The sequence below is a fragment of the Chlorocebus sabaeus genome, chromosome 3, assembly GCF_047675955.1.
Source record: "Chlorocebus sabaeus isolate Y175 chromosome 3, mChlSab1.0.hap1, whole genome shotgun sequence".
Lineage (NCBI taxonomy): Eukaryota > Metazoa > Chordata > Mammalia > Primates > Cercopithecidae > Chlorocebus > Chlorocebus sabaeus.
In genome coordinates this window covers 19,564,817-19,588,097 of record NC_132906.1, presented here as the reverse complement: position 1 = coordinate 19,588,097, position 23,281 = coordinate 19,564,817, and the positions used below count along the sequence as shown (strand labels likewise).

The window sequence follows — 23,281 nt, the reverse complement described above, 5'->3', positions numbered from 1 at the left end:
ATGAAGAAAAAACTTTATTTCAAAAAATATAATTTAGATTTAAAAAATTAAATTGAAATTGAGAGCACTATAGGATCAATAAAGTACTAACAGTCAAAAATAATTAAAAGGGATTGTGAAAATAAATTCTCTTCAAAACTCTATGACAGGTTTTAAACAGGTGAGCTGCCACTACATAATATGGAAAAGATGTCATTCAGCAGGCAGGCTCACTCACTAGGCACTCCAGCTGAGGGATAGAAGACCCATAAAAACTCTTGTGGTAGCCAATAAGTAAAGTAATGTGCAGACTCTGTGGTGGGGATATTCGCTTTGGGTATAGAGAAAGAGGACTGCACAGTTTCAAGACTTGATTTAAAAATCAGATTATTTTAATAAAGACATCTTTCATATTTTGAAGGCTTCAGATGCTCATACTTACATGAGGCGTTAAGTATACTTAGTGACATAGTTTGGATGTTTGTCCTCTCCAAATCGCATGTGGAAATGTGATTCCCAATGCTGAAGGTGGGGCCTGGTGGGAGGTGATTGGATCATGGGGGTGGATCCCTCATGAATGGCCTAGCACCATCTCCTTGGTGATGAGTGAGCTCTTGCTCAGTTAGCTCACAGGAGTGCTGGTTGTTTAAAAGAGTCAGGACCTCCCCATCATTCTCTTACTCCCACTCTAGCCATGTGACACGCTGGCTCCCTTTCACCTTCCACCATGATTATAAGCTTCCTGAGCCCCTCACCAGGAGTCACGCAGATGCTGGCACAGTGCTTCTCATACAGCCTGCAGAACTGTGAGCCAATTAAAACTCTTTTCTTTATAAATTACCCAGCCTCAGGTCTTCCTTTATAGTGATGCAAAAATGGCTTAATACACATGTGTTCATGTCTCTAGTTTACATCTTGATTGCTCCAAACCAATGGTCTCACGTATATCATTAGTATACCACTAATGAATAAAGTTTTATCATCAATTTAGAGTTTTGTAAATTGGCATTTTTCATTTTTTCAGATATGTTCTTAACATATAAAATCATATTTTTAATCATCTATGTTGTCTAAAATAGAACGCTGAAATGAGAAAAACTTTACTATACATTACGTATGGTTGTTATCACCATATTGTGGATATCCATGTCTACAGAAACAATGACACAAATGAATTCATCTAACCCTCTTTAAAAATATATAGTTTTCCATTTTAATACCACTAACTGTGGTATAGGATTTAGTTTACAGTGTTTGTAGGTCTGGGGAGGTATTAAGGACTCCACATTCAGATAATCAAACAGAGTATCCCAATTTAGATGGGAATTTGTATACCATCTCTAGATTATACACAGCCCTTGCTCTAAAACATACTAGGACAGAATGACATGGTTATTTCTATTCCTGGACCAGAGTTTCATTTTTAAGTGCAGAAAAGAAGAGGGAATTCAGAGTTTAAAAATTTGAGAGGTAGTGGGTAAGATCTAAACCAAAGTACTCAAATACCTTAGGCAGCAAATCAGTCAATAAGGCTTCTTGGCTGCACTTGGTTATTTCAGAGAAAATAGAACAGGTAGTATATATAGTTAATTTTGACTGTATGTGTAATCATAAAGGAAATAATTTACTAAAACCGTATTGTATGCCAGGCAGTACTCTAAATAATCTCAATTTATTATTTCATTTAACCTTTTAATCACCCTGTGCACTGGGAATTGTTGTCATTTGCTATATGAAGAACAATGTTTGCTTTAAATTTCTAATCACCCTGACAATATATAAACTATTAAGAAAAATAACAAAATTTACACTAAGGACAATGTTTGCAAATTGATGTTGTATTCTTTTATTGAGGTATAATCTACAGTAAATAAAGTGCATAGATATGAAGAATACATTTCAGTGGGTTTGGCAATTGCATACACTACGTAACTGCCAGCCCAATTAAGAAAAGAACATTCCCATCACTTCTGAAAGTTTTCTCATGTTCCCTTCCAGTTGATCCAGCAATCCATCCCCCTACTTGCTGCCCCAACAGTGACAGACTCTACTACTAATTTTATTTACCGTACCTTATTTTCCCTGTTCTGAAATTTCACATACATACAGTAAGTACTCTTGTATATCTGGCTTCTTTTCCTTAGCATAAAATGTTTGAAGCTCATTTACATTTCTGTATGAGTCAAAGGTTCTTTCATTTTCTTTCTTAATAGTATTGTACTGCATGAACATACCACAATTTATTTATTCATTCTTCTGTTTATGGGTATTTAATAGTTTCCAGTTTCTGGCTATCATGAATAAAGCTACTGTGAACATTCTTGTATGAGTCATTTTATGGACATATATTTTTATATTCTTTGGGCAAATACCTAAGGTTGAAATTGTTGAGTAATTAACTTTAAAAGAACTGCCAGGCCATTTTCTATTGTGAACATGCCAATTATACTCTGACTATTAATGTACAAGAATTCCAGTTGCTTCACATAATCAAGTATTATTCACATAATCAAGCAGTATTGTTAGTCTTTTAAATTTTCCCCATTCTAGTGAATGTGAAATGGTGTTTCACTGTGATTTGAATTAGCTTTCCCCTGATGACTAACAATGTTGAGACCTTTTCATGTTTTTTAGCAGTGCATATATCTTCTTTGAGGAAATGTCTTTTCAAGTCTTTTGCCCATTTCACATGACAAATGGCTATTTGGAATACATATTTTAAAGTATATTTAAAATATATACTGTACTCTTTGAAGTAAATTATTTCAATATATATATTCCAGTCATTTGTCATGTGCATATATAGAGTAAAAATTTTTCCCAGTCTGTCATTTATGCTTTCCTTTTGTATCAGTGTCTTTTGATAGAAGCTTTTAGTTCTGATGAAATTCAGTTTATCAGATTTTTTTCTCTTATGATTAGTGGTTTGTTGGTTTGTTTCCTACAGAATCTTTGCTTACCCTAAAGTCACAGAAGTAGTTTTCTGTGTTATCTTTTAGAAGCTTCACAGTTTTAGCTTTTCTGTTCAGCAGTTCTTTTGGGAAAACCCTCAAGCCATGTTTTTCATCTGCTCGCATACCACAACAACAATCATCAACACAGAAGAAAACTTCCGGGACCAAACGTGTGGAGGTTTTCCCCCACACGCCAAGCAGCACACACCAGCTGGGTGTCCTCCAATTCAAGTCTGACACTGTCTACCTGGAGATAGTATCACATCCCACAGGTTGAGGATCAGTCCTCAAGACTGCCCACTGCCAGTCCCTGCGACCCCCACTCCCATCGCAAGTTCAGACCTCTGGAACTTCTTTTTAATTATTTTTTTGAGACAGATTCTCGCTCTTTCACCTAGGCTGGAGTGCAGTGGCATGATCTTGGCTCACTACAACCCCCACCTCCCAGGTTCCAGCGATTCTCATGCCTCAGCATGGGATTACTCAGTAGCTGGGATTACTGGCATGCACTACCACGTCCTGCTAATTTTTTGTATTTTTAGTAGAGACAGGGTTTTGCTATGTTGGCCAGGCTGGTCTCAAACTCCTGGCCTCAAGCGACCTGCCCACCTCGGCCTCGCAAAGTGCTGGGATTACAGGCGTGAGCCACTGTACCCAGCCTGGAACAGATTGGCTTCAAGCTGGGGTTCCCACGACCCTCTCTTTGGGTTTGGTTAATTTGCTGGAGCAGTTCACAAAACTCAGATAAACACATTTACTGGTTCATTATAAAAGATATTACTAAGGATATAGATGAAGACACACGCAGAGCAAGGTACAAGGGAAGGGGCGCGGAGCTTCCAGGCCCTCTCTAGGCAGGACACCTTCTAGGAACTTCCATGTGTTCAGCTATCTGGAAGCTCTCTGGACCCAGTCCTCTTGGGTTTTTACGGAAGCCTCATGACATCAGCATTTCTTCCCCCAGAGTACAAGGCTGGATTCTCTCCGGAATGAAGGCCTTATAACCCACAGTCAGAAAGGTGAGGGAAAATTAGAGTCCCGCCTTGGGGCAGGTGAAAGGAGAGTAAGAGAAAGTCAGACAGGTTCTGTTTCCTGAGGCCTGCCCCTAAGGCCTAACACACTCAAGATTATAACAAAATCTGTAACAGGGGCTATGGAAGTTATGAACCAGGACCATGGATGAAAACACATATACACATAATACCATCACAGTACTGATATTTACCTTGAATTAATTTTTGCATATAATATAAGGTAGGCATTATCAACCAAACAAGCAAATACATTGATTTTATTCAGGCTATTACAATAGGGAGAGCACCCCACATCCAAAGATTAGGGTGCTTGGCAAGATGCTTTTACCTTATAGTTTATAGGGAGGAGTAGGCTTGTTTTAAATGGAATGATTTTTAGTTGGGATTGTTTTTGTAAACAGGGACATCTCAGTCATCTGCACAGAAAATGTTTATCTCTCTGTCTAGCTAGTTTGGGATTGAGGGGGGCATGTGGTAGACTAATAGCTCTAATTTCAGCTAATGATTCACAAGATAAATGACAGGAAGTGGGAGACTCTTGTCTGGTCTTGCCAGCAGGTTCAGGCAAAAATGAAAAGGCTGTGTTTGGCCTTTTCACAGGTAAACAAGGTAGGGAGGTCATCAGTGAGTGAGTCTTACAGTAGGCATGAGAAAAAGTAGACAGAAAGTAATCTACGTCATATGGGAAGGATGGTTCATTGTGTAAGCCACTTCCCAGAGCACAAAAGAGTAAGGAGATTTAGGAAAACAAAACGTTGTGGAATTTCTTAACTCCAAGATCTTGATCTCCATGGGTAAAATTGTCAGTTCAGATTGAAATTCTGTCTGGGAAGTCAGTTGGAAGCAGAGTTACCCTTTCGTCTACCAGATCATGATACATTGTTGAATAATAATTTGTGAGGACAAACGACTGTGTAGTAGCATTTAAGACTAGGCATGATGTACTGCCCAACTGCAAGGTATAAGACTACAAACAGGAAAATTATTAGTGTATTAGGCCATTCTTTCATTGCTATAAAGAAATACCGAAGACTGGGTAATATATAAAGAAAAGAGGTTTAATTGGCTCATGGTTCTTCAGGCTTTACAGGAAGCATGGTACTGGTACCTGCTCAGTCTAGGGAAGCCTCAGGAAGCTTACAATCGTGGTGGAAGACGAAGGGGAAGCAGGCATGTTACGTGGTGAAAGCGGAAGCAAGAGAGAGAGAGAGGGAGAGAGAGAGAGAGAGAGAGACAGAATGGGTGGGGGAGGTACCACATATTTTTAAACAATCAGATCTTATGGGGATTCAAAGCGAGAGCTCACAACACTACGGGGACAGACAGCACAAGTCATTCATGAGGGATCCACCCCCATGATCCAAACACCTCCCACCAGGCCCCACCTCCAACACTCAGGATCACACTTCGACATGAGATTTGGGCGAGGACAAATATCCAAACTATGTCAATTAGTAATGTTTGTAATACAGCTCAAAACCAGGATCTTCTATTTCTAAATCTTGCTCAGTAGAACATGTCTCAGGCTATTTGAATCTACCTTAGAAAGCCAACTAGCCTTTTCCTTGAGTTTAGTAACTAAGCATTCACTTGTCCTGTTGTGTTTATTGAATTGCAACAAGAGATTTTGGCTATGGCACCAATACCTCCCTGTCTAGTTAGAAGGAAGTTGAAAGTAGTAGGATTGGCCTAACAACTTGGGCCTGTGCGTTTAAACTTACTTTCTGTGCTTCTAGGGCCAAAGTGGTAAAATTTTCTTCTTCTACAAAGGTTAAGGAGAGGCTTGAACTACCTTTTTTTTTTTTTTTTTTTTGAACTACCCTTTTTAACTGTATTAATGCCATAGTGGGTGTTAGGGGCTCTCATGGTGCACATGAAAAGAGAATCATTGCTATCCCTAGGAGGTTTTCCCCAATTCCCTGTAGTTGCCTCAATTTGGAGGTAATTCCAGAGGGACACACCGTTGACAGGTGGGATAGCTGCTTTAAATATTTTGAAGTCCCAGACAATCAGTCCAAATGCCCTTGGGGAAGGCATGAAAAGTAGTATCCTATGGGGAAACAGGTGGGGTCTGAGGTATAGTAATTATTAACAATTACTGGGATTAACAACTGGGTGGATCCCTCAGGAGAGCAGAGTCTTTGTGTGGAACTGAATGCAGTTTGTAAGGCTAGCTGGGAAGTGGTGGAACAGAAAATGGTTAATATTAGAGATAAAAGTACTCCCACATTTTTTCCTACACTTGATCCTGAGAAAGTGGAGTCATTTAGTTTGGAGATTTCAAGAGACTCATTAATCATGTTTGGAATTAAGTTTCATTTAGTACATGCTGAGAAATTGGGGATAATAGAAGAGTCAAGGGCCATAAGGCATGAGACTCTGGGCAGGTTGAGTTCCTTAAGGAGTTTGGCTAGTTTGAATATAAGAGTACCATTGGCCTGCTTGTTTCATTTTTCCAGAGGACTGGTAAGAAGACTGCAGTTTTTGTAACATTGGAAGTACTTGTTGAAGATCCTGAATAACCTTCCTCCACTGTTATTAAAAAAAAAAAAAAAAGAGATCCCTAAGAGGGGAAAATTCTTTCTGGTCTCAGCTTAACTTCAGTGGTGATGGTAGCTTGTTTACAGAGAAAAGCTTTTAACCATGCTGAAAACATACCAACTATGGTTAGGACATTTTTGTACCCATGAGACTTTGCGAGTTTATATATTTTCCAATGAAAACAAGGACTAGAGAGAGTTGACTCTCATCCTTGTCCCACTTTACATGTTGACTAGGATTGTGTTTCTGGCAGACGGGGCAAGTTGAAGTTAACGGCTCAGTATTAGGGCATCTCGAACAATATTTGTGGAGATCCTTAAGATTTTCTTTGCCATAATGTGTAGCCTCATGGAGGCTGCAGAGTAAGTTTTGGGTGAGGGACCAAGAGAAATCAAACAGTTGTCTAGGTGTCTCCAAAGCCCATCTGAGTAGATAAAACATCCAGCTTGTTGCTTTTTTGCTTTCTCAGCCTCAGGTGCTAGCAGCTGTTATATCTTAAGTTTCTTAAGAGTTTCTATCTTTAGAGTAGGTTGAGCAAGGAGAAGTATACATGTGATTCAGGGGATGTCTTCTTGGGAAGCAGAAACCTTAGCATATTTTCAGCCAGTTAAGTTTCCTTTAGCTTTATTAGTCTAGCCACTAGTGTGAGCTTTGATTTTTGAGAACAGCTAATTTCTGGATAGCTGTAAAGACTTACATAGGAGGGCCGGGTGCGGTGGCTCACGCTTGTAATCCCAGCACTTTGGGAGGCCGAGGCGGGTGGATTACCTGAAGTCAGGAGTTTGAGACCAGCCTGGCCAACATGGCGAAACCCCATCTCAACCAGAAGTACAAAAAAAAAAAAAAATTAGCCGGGCATGTTGGTGGGCACCTGTAATCCCAGTTACTCAGGAGGCTGAGGCAGGAGAATTGCTTGAATCCGGGAGGCAGAGGTTGCAGTGAGCCAAGATCGAGCCACTGCACTCCAGCCTGGGCAACAAGAGCGAGACTCCATCTCAAAAAAAAAAAAAAAAAAAAAAAAGATGTAAATAGGTTAGTGAGTTGGGTTCTGATCGGTACTCCTCAGTTGTCATAAACCTCTTTCTTTTCATAGCATACCAAAATTACGTACAATTCCAAAAGTAAACTGGCTGTCTGTATAAATGTTAGTTCCCTTATCTTGTGCTAACATGCAAGTTTGGGTGAGTGCTTAAGAATTCAATGATTTGGGCCACGTTAACTTAGGTGGAGATTTCAACTGAATAGGCTGCTGAAAATCTGCAATAGTGTATCCTCCTTAAAATTCCCCATTTGTACTCCTGAAGTAAGAACCATCCACAAAGAAGGTGATATCAAGGTCTCTGAGAGGAGTTCTGGTGATGTCAGAGTGAGGAAATGTGAATGACTGTGTGACGGTGATACAGTCACAAGGTTGTCCTTCAGAGGGAATGGGAAGAAGAGAGGCCTGATTGTTTTGACTACAGTGGACAGTGATGTGAGAGGAAGACAGTGGCAGGGTTTCACAGGAGGTGAGTTCGAAGTGGAAACGTGTGTGGTGTTCTCAGTGACTTCTAATGTCTGAACTACATGGGGTAAGTAAAGGTTGAGTGAATGACTAAAAATAGAGTCAGTTCCGATGAAGCAGCAACTTCATACAAGCAAGGGGAGAAATGCTTGAGCCGCTGGGTCTAAAAGGATGCTAAATTACCAACCAGGCCTCTGGCTTCCCTTGTGTTTTGGGGTGAGGACCCCCTAAAGCATGTCTCTTCTTTTGTGTAAAAAAGGGAAAGGGGTACTGAATATTGGAGAGACCAAGTGGGAAAAGTGGCTAGAGAGGACTTCGGATTTTGAAATGCAGATATGGAAGGAAAGTCTCAAAGTAAGGTGATTGGAGGTGGTTTCCTTTTAGTCATGGCAAGTAAGGACAGGCAATTGTGAAAAAACCAGGGATCTAATTCCAACCAATCCTACAAACCCTGAGTTAATTTTTGGTATCAGGGAGAGGCATAGTGAGTTAAAAAAAAAAAAAAAAAATTCACTTCTACTGGATGCCTACACTAATACAAGGTGTTAATAATAATAAGGGAACTGTGAAGTGGGGAGAGATATATGGAAGTTCCCTGTCCCTGCTGCTCAATTGGTCTGTAAACCTAAAAATAAAATCTAATTTACACACACACACACACACACACCTCTAAAAAGGGATTTCTGCTGCAATTTGCAAGGTTTTCTGTTTTCGGGGGTTGTTTTTTGTTTTCCTACAGGCTCATAATTTCAAATTAGTGATGCTTCCTTTTTTTCTATATATATAAAGGCTGGAAGAAAACTTGTCGAACCTTTATATTCTAAGAACTGAGTAATTATTCTACAAACCAACACATATTAACAGCGTCCTATAACCAACTCATTTAATCTTCACACAATCCTATGAAATACTACTGTTCACATTTTACAAAAGAAGAAACAATTCAGAGAGACAAGTCGAATAATACATACTAGAACGAGGCGACTACTGTGGATTCCAAAACCAAAGTTCCAAACCACAAAATCGAATCTAGGAAAACTGGCGCTCTCGAGTGTCGTCAGTTAAAAAACAAGGAACACCAGAGAAAGATCGCGATATTACACAAAGTACTACTCCCAACATGCAAAGCGGATTCTTTCCCTTGGTATCGGCCTGGGAGTCCGAGAGCCCCAGTAGCCCTCGGGGCGCGAAAGGCAACCTGGGAGCGGTAGTTCTCTTGGGCGCCTAGTATTGTCGCCCACGCGGCAGTAGCGGCGTCTACGGCTCCAAGCCAGCGGGTCCTGTGAAGGCGAGCAGACGCGGAGAAAGGACGCGGGAGTGAGAGAGGGTGAGTCAGCTACTGTCTAAACGATAAAGGGAGGTGGCTCCGCAGGGTAGGGCTGAATTCAGTAAATGGGCTCGTGCTGCGGTCTCTTGGGAGACGCTGCTATCTTAGCGTCAGCGAGGAAAGGTTGAGGAGGAGCCAGAGCCGGGTCCTGCAGCCTTTCTCGCCATCAGTGCCCGTCGCCATCTCCACCATGCAGTCCCGGGAAGACGCCCCGCGCTCTCGCCGCCTCGCCAGTCCCCGTGGTGGGAAGCGGCCCAAGAAGATTCACAAACCCACAGTTTCGGCCTTTTTCACGGGTCCAGAGGAATTAAAGGACACGGCCCATTCAGCAGCCCTGCTGGCACAGCTCAAGTCCTTCTACGATGCGCGGCAGCTGTGTGATGTGACCATCGAGGTGGTGACGCCTGGCAGTGGGCCTGGCACGGGTCGCCTCTTCCCCTGCAACCGCAATGTGCTGGCCGCCGCGTGTCCCTACTTCAAGAGCATGTTCACAGGTGGCATGTACGAGAGCCAGCAGACCAGCGTGACCATGCACGATGTGGACGCCGAGTCCTTCGAGGTGTTGGTCGACTACTGCTACACGGGTCGTGTGTCTCTCAGTGAGGCCAACGTGGAGCGCCTGTACGCGGCCTCCGACATGCTGCAACTGGAGTATGTGCGGGAAGCCTGTGCCTCCTTCTTAGCCCGACGTCTTGACCTGACCAACTGCACCGCCATCCTCAAGTTTGCAGACGCCTTTGGCCATCGCAAGCTGCGATCCCAGGCCCAGTCCTATATAGCTCAGAACTTCAAGCAGCTCAGCCACATGGGTTCAATTCGGGAGGAGACTCTAGCAGATCTGACCCTGGCCCAGCTGCTGGCTGTCCTGCGCTTGGATAGTCTGGACGTGGAGAGTGAGCAGACAGTGTGCCACGTGGCAGTGCAGTGGCTGGAGGCTGCTCCCAAGGAGCGGGGTCCCAGTGCTGCAGAAGTCTTCAAGTGCGTGCGCTGGATGCACTTCACTGAAGAAGATCAGGACTACTTAGAAGGGCTGCTGACCAAGCCCATCGTGAAGAAGTACTGCCTGGACGTTATTGAAGGGGCCTTGCAGATGCGCTATGGTGACCTGTTGTACAAGTCTCTGGTGCCAGTGCCAAACAGCAGCAGCAGCAGCAGCAGCAGCAACTCTCTTGTATCTGCAGCAGAAAATCCACCCCAGAGACTGGGTATGTGTGCCAAGGAGATGGTGATCTTCTTTGGACACCCCAGAGATCCCTTTCTCTGCTGTGATCCATACTCGGGGGACCTTTACAAAGTGCCGTCACCTTTGACCTGTCTGGCTCACACTAGGACTGTCACCACCTTAGCTGTCTGTATCTCTCCTGACCACGACATCTATCTAGCTGCCCAGCCCAGGACAGACCTCTGGGTGTATAAACCAGCTCAGAACAGTTGGCAGCAACTTGCAGATCGCTTGCTGTGTCGTGAGGGCATGGATGTGGCATATCTCAATGGCTACATCTACATTTTGGGGGGGCGAGACCCTATTACTGGAGTTAAATTGAAGGAAGTGGAATGCTACAATGTTAAGAGAAACCAGTGGGCATTGGTGGCTCCACTGCCCCATTCTTTTTTATCCTTTGACCTAATGGTAATTCGGGACTATCTCTATGCTCTCAACAGTAAGCGCATGTTCTGTTATGATCCTAGCCATAATATGTGGTTGAAGTGCGTTTCTCTGAAGCGCAATGACTTTCAGGAAGCGTGCGTCTTCAATGAGGAGATCTATTGTATCTGTGACATCCCAGTCATGAAGGTCTACAACCCAGTTAGGGCAGAATGGAGGCAAATGAATAATATACCCTTGGTCTCAGAGACCAACAACTACCGGATTATCAAGCATGGCCAAAAATTGTTGCTCATCACCTCTCGCACCCCACAATGGAAAAAGAACCGGGTGACTGTGTATGAATATGATATTAGGGGAGACCAATGGATTAATATAGGTACCACATTAGGCCTCTTGCAGTTTGATTCTAACTTTTTTTGCCTCTCTGCTCGTGTTTATCCTTCCTGCCTTGAACCTGGTCAGAGTTTTCTCACTGAAGAAGAAGAAATACCAAGTGAGTCTAGCACCGAATGGGACTTAGGTGGATTCAGTGAGCCAGACTCTGAGTCAGGAAGTTCAAGTTCTCTTTCTGATGATGATTTTTGGGTGCGTGTAGCGCCTCAGTGAAATGCACAGGATCAGCAGGGTTTGTTGTAACTGAATTGAAACACTAAGTTGTTTTTACTGTTTTGGAAAATATCTTAAATATCCTTTTTGTTCCTAAAGGAAAGGAAAAGTTGATTAGCTGCTGGTTTGGTTTAGAAAAAGTAATATTTGAAATACGAAGGTAATTTAATATTACAAATTTTAACACTCAGATCAACCTTTTAATAATTTTCTGTGCTAAGGGTCCAGTATTTATTTGATTATTTAGTATGTTTATGTTTCATGACACTAATTTAGTCTTTTGATAAATTTTACATTCTGTTTACTGCCACAAGCACTGTGGCAGTAACTTTTGAATTTTAATATTTATAATAGAAAAATGATTAGGAATTGCTAGATAGTGTTTTGAAAGCTTATCTTTTTCTTCGGAACAAGGTAGATTTCCAAAATGGTTAACCGGAGGGGTCTTTGCAAAATGTGTTATAAGTTAAATATAATTTGGGAAATTTTACTTTTGTTTTCTTCTATGAAGAAAAAAATGCAGGCCGGGCGCGGTGGCTCACGTCTGTAATCCTAGCACTTTGGGAGGCCGAGGCGGGTGGATCACCTGAGGTCAGGAGTTCAAGACCAGCCTGGCCAACATGGTGAAACCCCATCTCTACTAAATATACAAAAATTAGCTGGGCCTGGTGGCGTGTACCTGTAATCCCAGCTACCCAGGAGGCCAAGGCAGGAGAATTGCTGGAACCCGGGAGTCAGAGGCTACAGAGAACTGAGATTGGGCCACTGCACTCCAGCCTGGGTGACAGAGCAAGACTCTGTGTCAAAAAAAAAGTGTATGTGTGTTAGGGTGACTGAATGGTGATTTCATTTATAATAATACAGAGAATAGCTATAAGCTCATTGACAGTAAAAACAACAAACCAGGATTCTGCTGTTTGAAAAGAAGTTTCGTTTTAATTTTGGAATTTAGGATGTAGATTTGCAAAGCGACCAATTTTCATCTGAAAAATTATATTCTGGTTGTGCCACCAAATCATCAAAAAACTTTAAAAAAGAAGTAACTTGCTTTGTAGATTTGTATTGTTGATCTAAACCTGATACATGCTTCATTTAATCAGAGGAATAATCCTTTTTTCGCTGGACATGTATAAATTTCACTGGATTGTATAAATTTTTATCTATTGCCTTAAAAATGTATGTGATTCTCAATATGTTTTAGCTGCACAGTTTTGGTGTTCATCTTAGAGGATTCTTCAGCAGAAGTGATATTTCTTTACTGTTTTGTGAGGTAATACTGATTTTGAAAATATATATAAGCTAAAAACAGAATTTCGTTGATATCAGTAGTCATTGTGTTAACTATAAAGTCAAGTGCCAGCAAAGAACTTTAAAACTATAAAGCTGTGTATAGAACTGTTTTGTGTAGCATGGAAATACTCTGTCAGCTTTTTAAAGTCACTAAATGTTCTTGATTATCAGCTTGAAGGTATTTTTGTATTACAAGTTGACAGTTGCTGGGTGTAGTGGCTCATGCCTGGAATCCTAGCAACTCAGGGGGCTGAGATGGGAGGATTGCTTCAGCCCAGGAGTTTGAGAGCAGCCTGGGCAACATAGCAAAACCCCATCTCTACAAAAATAAAAAATATGTCTGGGAATGGTGGCCCAAGTCTGTAGTCCCAGCTGTTTGGGAGGATCACTTGAATGTAGGATCACTTGAGTCTGGGAGTTCGGGGTTGCAGCTATGATCATGTCTCTGCACTCCAGCTTTGTCAACAGAGCAAGATCCCATCTCTTAAAAAAACAAAGTTGATAGTTAAAGAACATAAGTGGATGATGGCATTTGAGGCCACTGGTGAAAGTATGTTTTCTCTAAAATATTTCTCTAATAGTGATATAAATGGCTATTTTATTATGATGTTTGTATGTGTTTTGTATTTCTCTGTAAACCGTGCTCCAGTCTTTGTTTTTCTGTTACCATAATGTAAGAGAAAGTCCAGGAACAGAGACTACATCCCACGAAACTGACATTGTTAAACACACTAAAACAAAAGTACTTACCTCTTGAAGATTTAATATATAATGCTTGACATGATACATGTACATGATAAATGACCAGATGCTTACGGTCTACATTTTCCTTTATTCTGTTAGTATTACCTTCCTTAATCTTTGTTCATTAACATGCTAATTCCTCTTCAGTGTTTATTTTCTAGTGACAGAATGTTAATATTTGTTACACCCTGGCAGAAGGGAGAGAAATGTGTTTGGGGTGGGTAACTAAATTTTTGAGTGAAATATCCTAAGATGAGAATGGAAGAGGGAGACACAAAAAGAGTTATAACAAAAAACAATAGTTTTTTTTAGCCATTTGACTGGCTCTTTAAATAGTCAACAAGACATTCATGTTTAACATCACTTTTAGTGAAATAAAATGTGCCGTACTGCTATGTGCTTCAAAAGGGCAAATGTGCTTTAGTGCCCTAAGGCTAAATTTTGGTCATTTGACATCAGAGATGTTATAAGTATTGCACTTAATATGCACCTGTTTCTCAATAGTGTTATTTTTTGGCTAGCATTTTCTTTACCATTATCTTGTTGACAGCTTTTTGTTCTCTAAGGTTGAAACATGACAGTGCTAATCTCAAACAGATTACCCATCTGCAGAATTAAGGAAAGCAATTTATGTACGAAAGACATTCTCCAATTCGTCATTCTCAACCTTTGAATTAAAGCTTAGACTAAATAGTAGTATATCGTGGGAAGGATTTTGGTTTTGTGATATTTCTGTGAATTAAGGAATAGATGTTAACCATTATTTTGTAGAAAAGTGATTTGTATGTGGTTAATTATAAATAAAACTGGTACCAGAACTTATGCTTCCTGAATTCTTACTTCAGTGATTCCACTAAATGTATAAAACTTTTGTGTGTGCAGTTAATCAGGGGTCCCCAGCTCCCAGGCTGCAGACCTGTACCGGTCTGTGGCTTGTTAGGAACTGGGCTCACACAGTGAGCTGCAGGCAAGCGAGCATTAGCTCTGCCTCCTATTAGATCAGCAGTGGCATTAGATTCTCATAGGAGCGTAAACTCTATTGTGAACTGCATGTGCAAGGGATCTATGTTACATGTTCCTAATGAGAATCTAATTAATGCCTGATGATCTGAGGTGGAACGGTTTCATCCTGAAACTATCCCCATACCCCTAGTCGTGGAAACTGGTCCCTGGTGCCAAAAAGGTTGGGGATCACTGCAGTGAATGATACAACTAGCAGTGCTGAAATCCCTTCATGACAACATAATTGTCTAGTTTTCCAATTAATCCACACATTTTAGCAAACGCGTAATATAATGTCATTTGTCAGGCTACCATCTGTAAGATTTAGAATGACATTATCTTTTGTATTTATGTCCCTGTAGTCTGAAAAGCTGAGAACCCAAATTATTGTAAATTCATTTAAATGCAGATGATAAGTAGTATTAGGGTTTTCGAAAGGATAAAATAGTAGAAACAAATTTAGCCACTAACTTGCCTAAATATGGATTAAAGATTGAAATTAAGTAGTAATAGCTCTTTTTCATCATTTTTAATTGAGCAGGGATTTATTTTTTAATTTTTATATCTTGTTGAGAATCTGAGGAAAGCTTTTGATCCATTCCCAAGCAAAAGGGACATAATTTATAATTTCAAAGATGTTTCCCATTTCTGAAGCTCATCAGACCCAAGGTAAGAGCACTGGTAATAGGATCTCTTTTGCCATACCTGCTTAAAAATTTCAACACCCCTTTTATTATTCTAAATAACCTGATTTGTTTTTAAATAGAGACAGGGTCTGTATTAATCTGTTCTCATGCTGCTAATAAAGACATACCCGAGACCGGGTAATTTATAAGGAAAAGGAGGTTTAATGGACTCACAGTTCCATGTGGCTGAGGAGGCCTCACAATCATGGTGGAAGGCAAAAGGCCAAGCAAGGTGGCTCATACCTGTAATCCCAGCACTTTGGGAGGCCAAGGTGGACAGGATCACGTGAGAGCAGGAGTTTGAGACCAGCCTGACCAACATGGCAAAACCCCATCTCTACTAAAAAATACAAAAATTAGCTGGGCTTGATGACAGGCACCTATAGTCCCAGCTACTCTGGAGGCTGAGGCAGGAGAATCACTTGAACCCAGGAGACAGAGGTTGCAATGAGCTGAGATGGTGCCACTGCACTCCAGCCTGGGCAACACAGTGAGACTCCATCTCAAAAAAAAAAAAAGTCACACCTTACATGGTGGCAGGCAAGAGAGAGCATGTGCAGGGGAGCTCCCTATATAAAACCATCAGATTTGATGAGACTTATTCACTGTCAGGAGAACAACACAGAATAGACCCACCCTTATGATTCAATTACCTCCCACCGGGTCCCTCCTGTGACATGTGGGAATTATGGGAGCTACAATTCGAGATTTGGGTGGGGACACAGACAAACCATATTAGAGTCTCATTATTTTGCCTAGGCTGGAGTGCAGTGGCACAATCATAGCTCACTGTAAACTTGAACTCCTGGACTCAAGCCATCCTCCCACCTTAGCCTCCTGAGTAACTAGGACTACAGGCGCACACCACCATTACCAGCTAATTTTTAAAAATTTTTTGTTGAAATAATACACTCCTGGCCTCAAGTTTTATTCTCCCACCTCAGCCTCCCAAAGTGCTGGGATTACATGTTTAAGCCACCATGCCCAGCCTTGTTCCAACTAAGGCTTTATCATTTTTTTATTTTTATTTTTATTGAGACAGAGTCTTGCTCTGTCTCCGAGGCTGGAACTCAGTGGTGCAATCTCAGCTCACTGCACCCTCCGCCTCCCGGGTTCAAGCAATTGTCCTGCTTCAGCCTCCTGAATAGCTGGGATTGTAGGCACCTGCCACTACACCCAGCTAATTTTTGTGTTTTTCGTAGAGACAGTGTTTTACCATGTCAGCCAGGCTGGTCTCTTTTAACCATGTAAGGTCTTCCACGGCGGCATCCCAAGTCTGCATTAAGATTTCAGAGGCCAGCTTTCCCTATACTAAACTTAAAGCATTTCTTAGGCAGAAGCAGAATCAATTGTGAAGATATTTGAAGATCCAGAAACTACAAGGCAAATGCAACCAACCAGGGATGGTAGGATACTGTTTGACTACCTGGCAGACCAGCTTGGCTTTAGGCAGGAACATTTAGATTAGCTCTACAGATAGGCAAAATTCCAACATGAATGTGGGAATTACTCAGGAGCAGCAGAATATCTTTATTTTTTTAGAGTGTTGGTGAATTCTTAATTTACAGATTAGCTGTGTTATGCTTCACTTGCAAGTGCATTGAAGGTTCCAGCAACAGATAGATAATAATTCTGTGAATTCTCCACTCAAGTCTCTTCAGCAGAGAACATGGCTCTTTCACTGGTCTCTGTTTTCTTCAGTCACCCCAAAGGTCACAATAATATTATTAATCTCTTCCTTTGCCAACCACAGTATCTTAATGCAATTCAGACAGTGCGTCCACACGTTCCTCACTATTTGACCACAGCAGTTATAACAAAGAAGGATGCTCAAAAACTTCAGCAGGTGCTGAAAGATCTAGTCGAAGTTATTCAACAGGAGTCTTAAACATATAAAGACCCAATTACAGAATTTATTGAATGCTTATGTGTTAACTTTGACTTTGATGGGGCTCAGATAAAGCTGAGGGAATGTGAATCAGTGTTTGTGAATGACTTATTGGTGGCCTGTCTTGAGGATTTCACTGATAATGCCCATCTCTTCATATCTGAGACTTTCTATCACAGCTACCAGTATATCGGCATTAACATGTTGGCAGACAAACTAAACATGACTCCAGAAGAAGCTGAAAGGTAGACTGTAAATTTGATTAGACATGTAAGACTGGATGCCAAGATTGATTCTAAATTAGGTCATGGATAACAGTGCAGTCTTACCCTATCAGCAAGTGATTGAAAAGACCAAAAGCTTTTCTTTTAGAAGTCAAATGTTGGCCATGAATATTGAAAAGAAACTTAATCAGAATAGCAGGTCACAGGCTCCTAACTGGGCAACTCAAGATTCTGGCTTCTACTGAAGAACTGTAAAGAGAAGATGAGAAAACTATAGGCTGGATGCGGTGGCTCACACCTGTAATCCTAGCACTTTGGGAGGCCAAGGTGAGTGAATCACCTGAGGTCAGGAGTTTGAGACCAGCCCAGCCAACATGGTGAAAACCCATCTCTACTAAAAATGCAAAAATTAGCTAAGCGTGGTGGCGGGCACCTGTAATCCCAGCTACTCGGGAGGCTGAAGCAGGAGAATCACTTGAATCCAGGAGGCAGAGGTTGCAGTTAGCTGAAATCACGCCATTGCACTCCAGCTTGGGTGACAAGAACAAGACTCGAAAGAAAGAAAGAAAAGAAAGAACTATTATATAAAGGGTGATGTACATTTTAGAAACAACATATTGAGTATAAATTTTGAAGAACTGGAGTAAACTGGCTATGATTCATTTGGAAAAAATTCGCTGAATGTGGTTGCACATGCCTACTTGGAAGGCTGCAGTGGGAGGATTGCTTGAATCCTAGAGGTCAAGGCTACAGTGAGCTGTGATCATGCTACTGCACTCCAGCTTGGGTTTCAGAGCAAGACCCTGTCTCATAAAAAACAACAACAACAAAAAACCCTAGTCAGTATGGAGCCACCTTTCTCCAATAGAGTCAAGCTTTTACCTTCTTACCTCCAAAGCTAAAATTGCTGCTTGGAACTGCTATGTCTCAATCAGGAATATTCTTTTGGGGAAAACTAATCCTTAATTCTTGGAAAACTAGCCAAATCAGATTTATGTAAGTGGGGCCAAAATATTCTTCTAAAATGAATATGCCTTAAAGGAGAGGAGTCAGGAATCTCAATTATAAGCAACAGAACCTTAATTTAGATAATCTTAAGAAAACAAAATAGGATCTTTTTGCCTATCATAATGAGAAAATCTGGCAATGGCACTCGCTTCAAACACAGCCTAATCCAGAGTCTCAATGTTTACAGGGCTTTCTCTATATACAGAGAAATATATGTGTGTGTGTATATATATATATGTATATAGAATACAGAGACTGTATCTTGGGACAGTGTTTTCTCTTACTTTATGCATTAGTTAGCACATAGGTTGGTCGTATGTAATAGAGACCCTATAATTCTTTTCTTTTTTCTTTTTTTAGATACAGAGTCTCTCTCTGTCACCCAGGCCGAAGTACAGTGGCATGATCATAGCTCACTGCAGCCTCGATCGCCTGGGCCCAAGTGATCCTTCCAACTCAGCCTTCCGTGTAGCTGGCCCACGGGCATGCACCACCATGCTCGGTTAATTTTTTTTTTTTTTTTTGAGACGGAGTTTCGCTCTCGTGGCCCAGGCTGGAGTGCAATGGCGCCATCTCGGCTCACCGCAATCTCCATTCCCCGGTTCAAGCGATTCTGCTCTCTCAGCCTTCTAAGTAGCTGGGATTACAGGCATGCACCACCACACCCGACTACTTTTGTATTTTTAGTAGAGACAGGGTTTCTCCGTGTTGGTCAGGCTGGTCTCGAACTCATGACCTCAGGTGATCCGCCCACCTCAGCCTCCCAAAGTGCTGGGATTACAGGCATGAGCCACCATGCCCAGCCTTAATTTTTTTTTTTTTTTTTAGTAGAGATCTATGTTGCCCAGGCTGAGACTCCCTAGTTCTTTAAACAAGTTCCTTATATAAAAGTCCAGTCTATTATGTGGATCCTAATCTACAAAGTCATCTGAGACCCAGGCATTTCTGTCTTCCTGTTCTACTATCCTTACTTAGGGTGCTGCCCTGACCCACACGGTCCAAGGTGGTTCATCCTCATGTCCACATTCCAGCCATCAAGAAAGAAAGGGAAGGGGAGGGCATGACTCTCCCTGTAAGGGAAATTGTGCATATTGCTTCGGGTCACATGAAATTGGCCAGGTCTTAACGACATGGCCACATCTAGCTGCAGGGATGCCTGGGAGAGGTAATCTCTATTCTGGATCGACATGTATCTAGTTAGAATTCAGCCGTTGCTCCTTGTAGGATAGGGGAGAAAGGCTATTTTTATTATTTTTTATTTATTTATTTTTATTTATTTATTTGTGTTTTTTTTTTGAGGTGGAGTCTCACTCTGTTGCCCAGGCTGGAGTGCAGTAGTGTGATCTCAGCTCACCACACCCTCCACCTCCTGGGTTCAAGTGATTCTCCTGCCTCAGCCTCCCGAGTAGCTGGGACTACAGGTGCATGCCACCATGCCCAGCTAATTTTTGTATTTTTAGTAGAGATGGTGTTTCACTATGTTAGCCAGCCTGGTCTGGAACTCCTGACCTCATAATCTGCCTGCCTTGGCCTCCCAAAGTGCTGGGATTACAGGTGTGAGCCACCACGCCTGGCCAAAAACTGGAAATTTCTTAGAGCTAACTAGACTATCTAGCAACATTCCAGCATTTTCTGTGCCTGAATCATCTTTGCAGTGCTGTGTGAATGTACTCTACTTATTTCCCCCTTTGTTGAAGTTCAGACCATTAGCCAAAATAGTTTATTCAAAACTTAGTTTCTTGCCCATTTCTTGTACTAATTTCAGGTAAATTGTGCTTTACTCAATATATACATAGAGTGCCGTTTTTTTTCGGTTTGTGAAAGCTTCAAAACAACTTTCAGAAAACATTTTGGATAATTCTGTCAAGTATGTGATTCCATTCTATATTTCATTTCTACTAATCTCCCATAAACTTAAAGGTGCTGGGTGCAGTGGCTCATGCCTATAATCCCAGCAGTTTGGGAGGCCGAGGCGGGTGAATGGTTTGAGCCCAGGAGTTTGAGACCAACCTGGGCAACTTGGTAAAACCCTGCCTTTACAAAAAATAGGAAAATTAACCAGGTATGGTGGCATGTGCCTGTGGTCGCAGCTACTTGGGAGGCTGAGGTGGGAGGATCACTTAAGCCTAGAAGGTCAAGGCTGCAGTGAGAGCCGTGATCATGCCACTGCACTCCAGCCTGGGTGACAGAGAGAGACCCTTTCTCAGAAAACAAAATGTAGGGCCAGGTGTGGTGGCTCACGCCTGTAATCCCAGCACTTTGGGAGACTGAGGCAGGTGGATCACTTGAGGTCAGGAGTTCGAGACCAGCCTGACCAACATGGCAAAACCCTGTCTCAACTAAAAATACAAAAATTAGCCAGGTGTGTGGTGCGCACCTGTAGTCCCAGTTCAGTTTAGTTTAAACTTGAAAGTTTTAATTTACACTTAAAAGTTTTTAACTTAAAATTAAAAACTTAAAGACACTTTTTTTTTTTTTCAGACGGAGTTTTGCTGTTGTTGCCTAGGATGGAGTACAGTGTCGCGACCTCAGCTCACTGCAACCTCCGCCTCCTGGGTTCAAGTGATTCTCCTGCCTCAGCCTTCCAAGTTGCTGGGATTACAGACACCACCACGCCGGCAAATTTTTGTATTTTTAGTAGAGATAGCGTTTCCCATCATAGCCAGGCTGGTCTCCAACTCCTGACCTCAGGTGGTCCACCTGCCTCTACCTCCCAAAATGCTGGGATTACAGGTATGAGTCATGGTGAAGACAAGATTTTGTTTATATGATATGACTGGACTCTTCTCCATATTTTACACTAGTTAGTGCTTGTTTGGTATCATGATCCCATTGCTTGCTTTACGGTAGGGCTCTTCTCATGCTGCAAGCATTCAGTTTATCGATCTGTTTATTCTTTATTATTATGTCTCCTCCATTAGAATATATATGAGGCTGGGCGCGGTGGTTCATGCCTGTAAATCCCAGCACTTTGGGAGGCCAAGGCATTGGATGGCTTGAGTCCAGGAGTTCGAGACCAGCCTGGACAACGTGGCAAAACCCTGTATCTACTAAAAATCCCAAAATTAGCCAGGCATATGGTATGCACCTGTTGTCACCAAAAAAGAAGAATGTATATGCCATCAATGCATGGACCATATTTATCTTTTTCAAAGTTCCTAGCAATAGGAACAGGTGCGGCATTGGCACTCAGTGAATATTTGTTGAAGAAATAAAAAAAAAAAATGTATTTGGTACTTGTTCACATTTATATGACAAACACCTGCATTTATAGCCTCATCTTTTTGTCAATTTTCCAGCTTTGCAGTAGAGCTATTATTAAACTGTTTTGTCTGGTTGTTATAGCAACCCAGAGGCTTCCAGAACTACAGGTTGTTTCTGATGCGCATATTCTACCAGACAACCAAACACACACAGTGTTTTTAATCATGGAATAATGATGTTATTATAAATCACATTTCTCTCACACTGTATGTTTTTCTCTTTTATAAACATAGTGGGGAATTAGAATGGAAACCCAAATCTGTTTAAACCAATAAAAGCTAGGGGGAAAAACAAAGCCATGTGACACACACCTCCACTCCCAACACATTGTTTCCTGCAAGTTTCTCCAACTTTCCACAAGCACTCATGAATTTAGTCAAGTTTTCTGTCCAAGTTGTTAAAGGAGTTTTGAAAGGTAATTGGTGCAAAACAAACTCTAAAAAGCTCTGTTACAGCCTAAACATTTCCTCTTTTTCTCCTAGTTGCCTATTGCTTAAAGTTTGTGTTAAATTAGCAAAATGGTAATAGTTTTCTAAAATTGAGACTTGCTCTGAATAAGACCCCAAATCAGGTACTTGCCCACCCCCATCCCTTCACTCACATTTTAGGGGCAGGAACTAAGAAGAATTTTTAGAATTTTTTTTTAATTAATTAAAACAATTTTTTTAGAGACAGAGTCTCACTCTGTTGCCCAGGCTGGAGTGCAGTGGCACAATCGTAGCTCACTGCAGGCTTGAACTCCTGGACTCAGGGGATCCTCTCACCTCAGCCTCCCAAATAGCTGGAACTACAGGTGCAGCCCACCATAGCCAGCTAACTTGGTTGGGTTTTTTTTTTTTTTTTGGTAGAGACGGGGTCTCATTATGTTGCCCAGGCTGGTCTCAAACTACTGTCTCAGCTTCCTGAAGTACTGGGATCACATGTATGAGCTCTCATGCTGAGCCTAATTGTTTTAAATTTTTTTTTTAGGAGACGGGGTCTCGTGTTGCCGAGGCTGGAGTGCAGTGGCTATTCACAGGTGTGATTCCACTATGATCAGCATGGGAGGTTTGACTTGCTCCATTTCCGTACTGGGCCAGTTCACTCCACCTTGGGCAACGTGGTGGTCTCCTGCTCTTGCAAGATCACCATATTGATGCCTAACTTAGTGCAGACACCCAATCAGCATAGCGCACTACCGCCCAGAACTCCTGGACTCAAGCGATCCTCCTCCCTCAGCCTCGCAAGCTGGGACTACAGGTGTGGGCCACCATGCTTGGCTGGAAGGGTTTTATTAAATTAGGTTAGGTTATCATAGAACATTCATCATTAGTTCAATTAACAGGGCTTATCTGAGCCCATCCATTAATAATGTATATAGTTTTTAAAAGGCAGAGTTTATTTTGTAATGGTAGATACCCTACGGGGAATTTTCTTTTCTGTAGGTTTGGGTCATACATATTAAAGAAAGTCAGGCGGGCTGGGTGCAGTGGTTCACGCCTGTAATCCCAGCACTTTGAGAGGCCGAGGCGGGCAGATCACAAGGTCAGGAGATCAAGACCAGCCTGGTCAATATGGTGAAACCCCATCTCTACTAAAAATATAAAAATTAGCCAGATGTGGCAGCAGGTGCCTGTAGTCC

General features: G+C 41.8%; 2 protein-coding genes, 1 long non-coding RNA gene and 1 pseudogene across 6 annotated transcripts in view; 3 read left to right on the top strand and 1 right to left on the bottom strand.

Annotated features, from left to right (window-relative positions):
• The window catches only part of LOC140710878 (uncharacterized), a 152,070-nt gene extending 142,985 nt beyond the window's left edge, over positions 1-9,085 (bottom strand). For 2 of the 4 annotated variants that reach the window (XM_073013707.1, XM_073013716.1), the window contains exon 1: positions 8,984-9,085. The gene's annotated coding sequence lies outside the window, so the exon portion shown is untranslated. The remainder of the gene's footprint in view (positions 1-8,983) is intronic. The other 2 variants (XM_073013721.1, XM_073013725.1) reach the window with 2 other exon arrangements.
• Positions 9,086-9,190: 105 nt separating this feature from the next.
• On the top strand, positions 9,191-22,452 carry LOC140710886 (uncharacterized). The gene is made up of 3 exons (XR_012092030.1): positions 9,191-9,339; positions 20,878-21,129; positions 21,318-22,452. It is a non-coding gene; the product is annotated as an uncharacterized lncRNA (long non-coding RNA).
• On the top strand, positions 9,333-14,406 carry LOC103214330 (kelch repeat and BTB domain-containing protein 6). The gene has a single exon (XM_007960222.3). It carries the CDS (start codon positions 9,530-9,532, stop codon positions 11,552-11,554), a length of 2,025 nt encoding a protein of 674 aa, XP_007958413.2. The 5' UTR covers positions 9,333-9,529; the 3' UTR covers positions 11,555-14,406.
• LOC140710885 (eukaryotic translation initiation factor 3 subunit E pseudogene) lies at positions 14,504-18,624 on the top strand (annotated as a pseudogene).
• Positions 22,453-23,281: the final 829 nt, after the last annotated feature.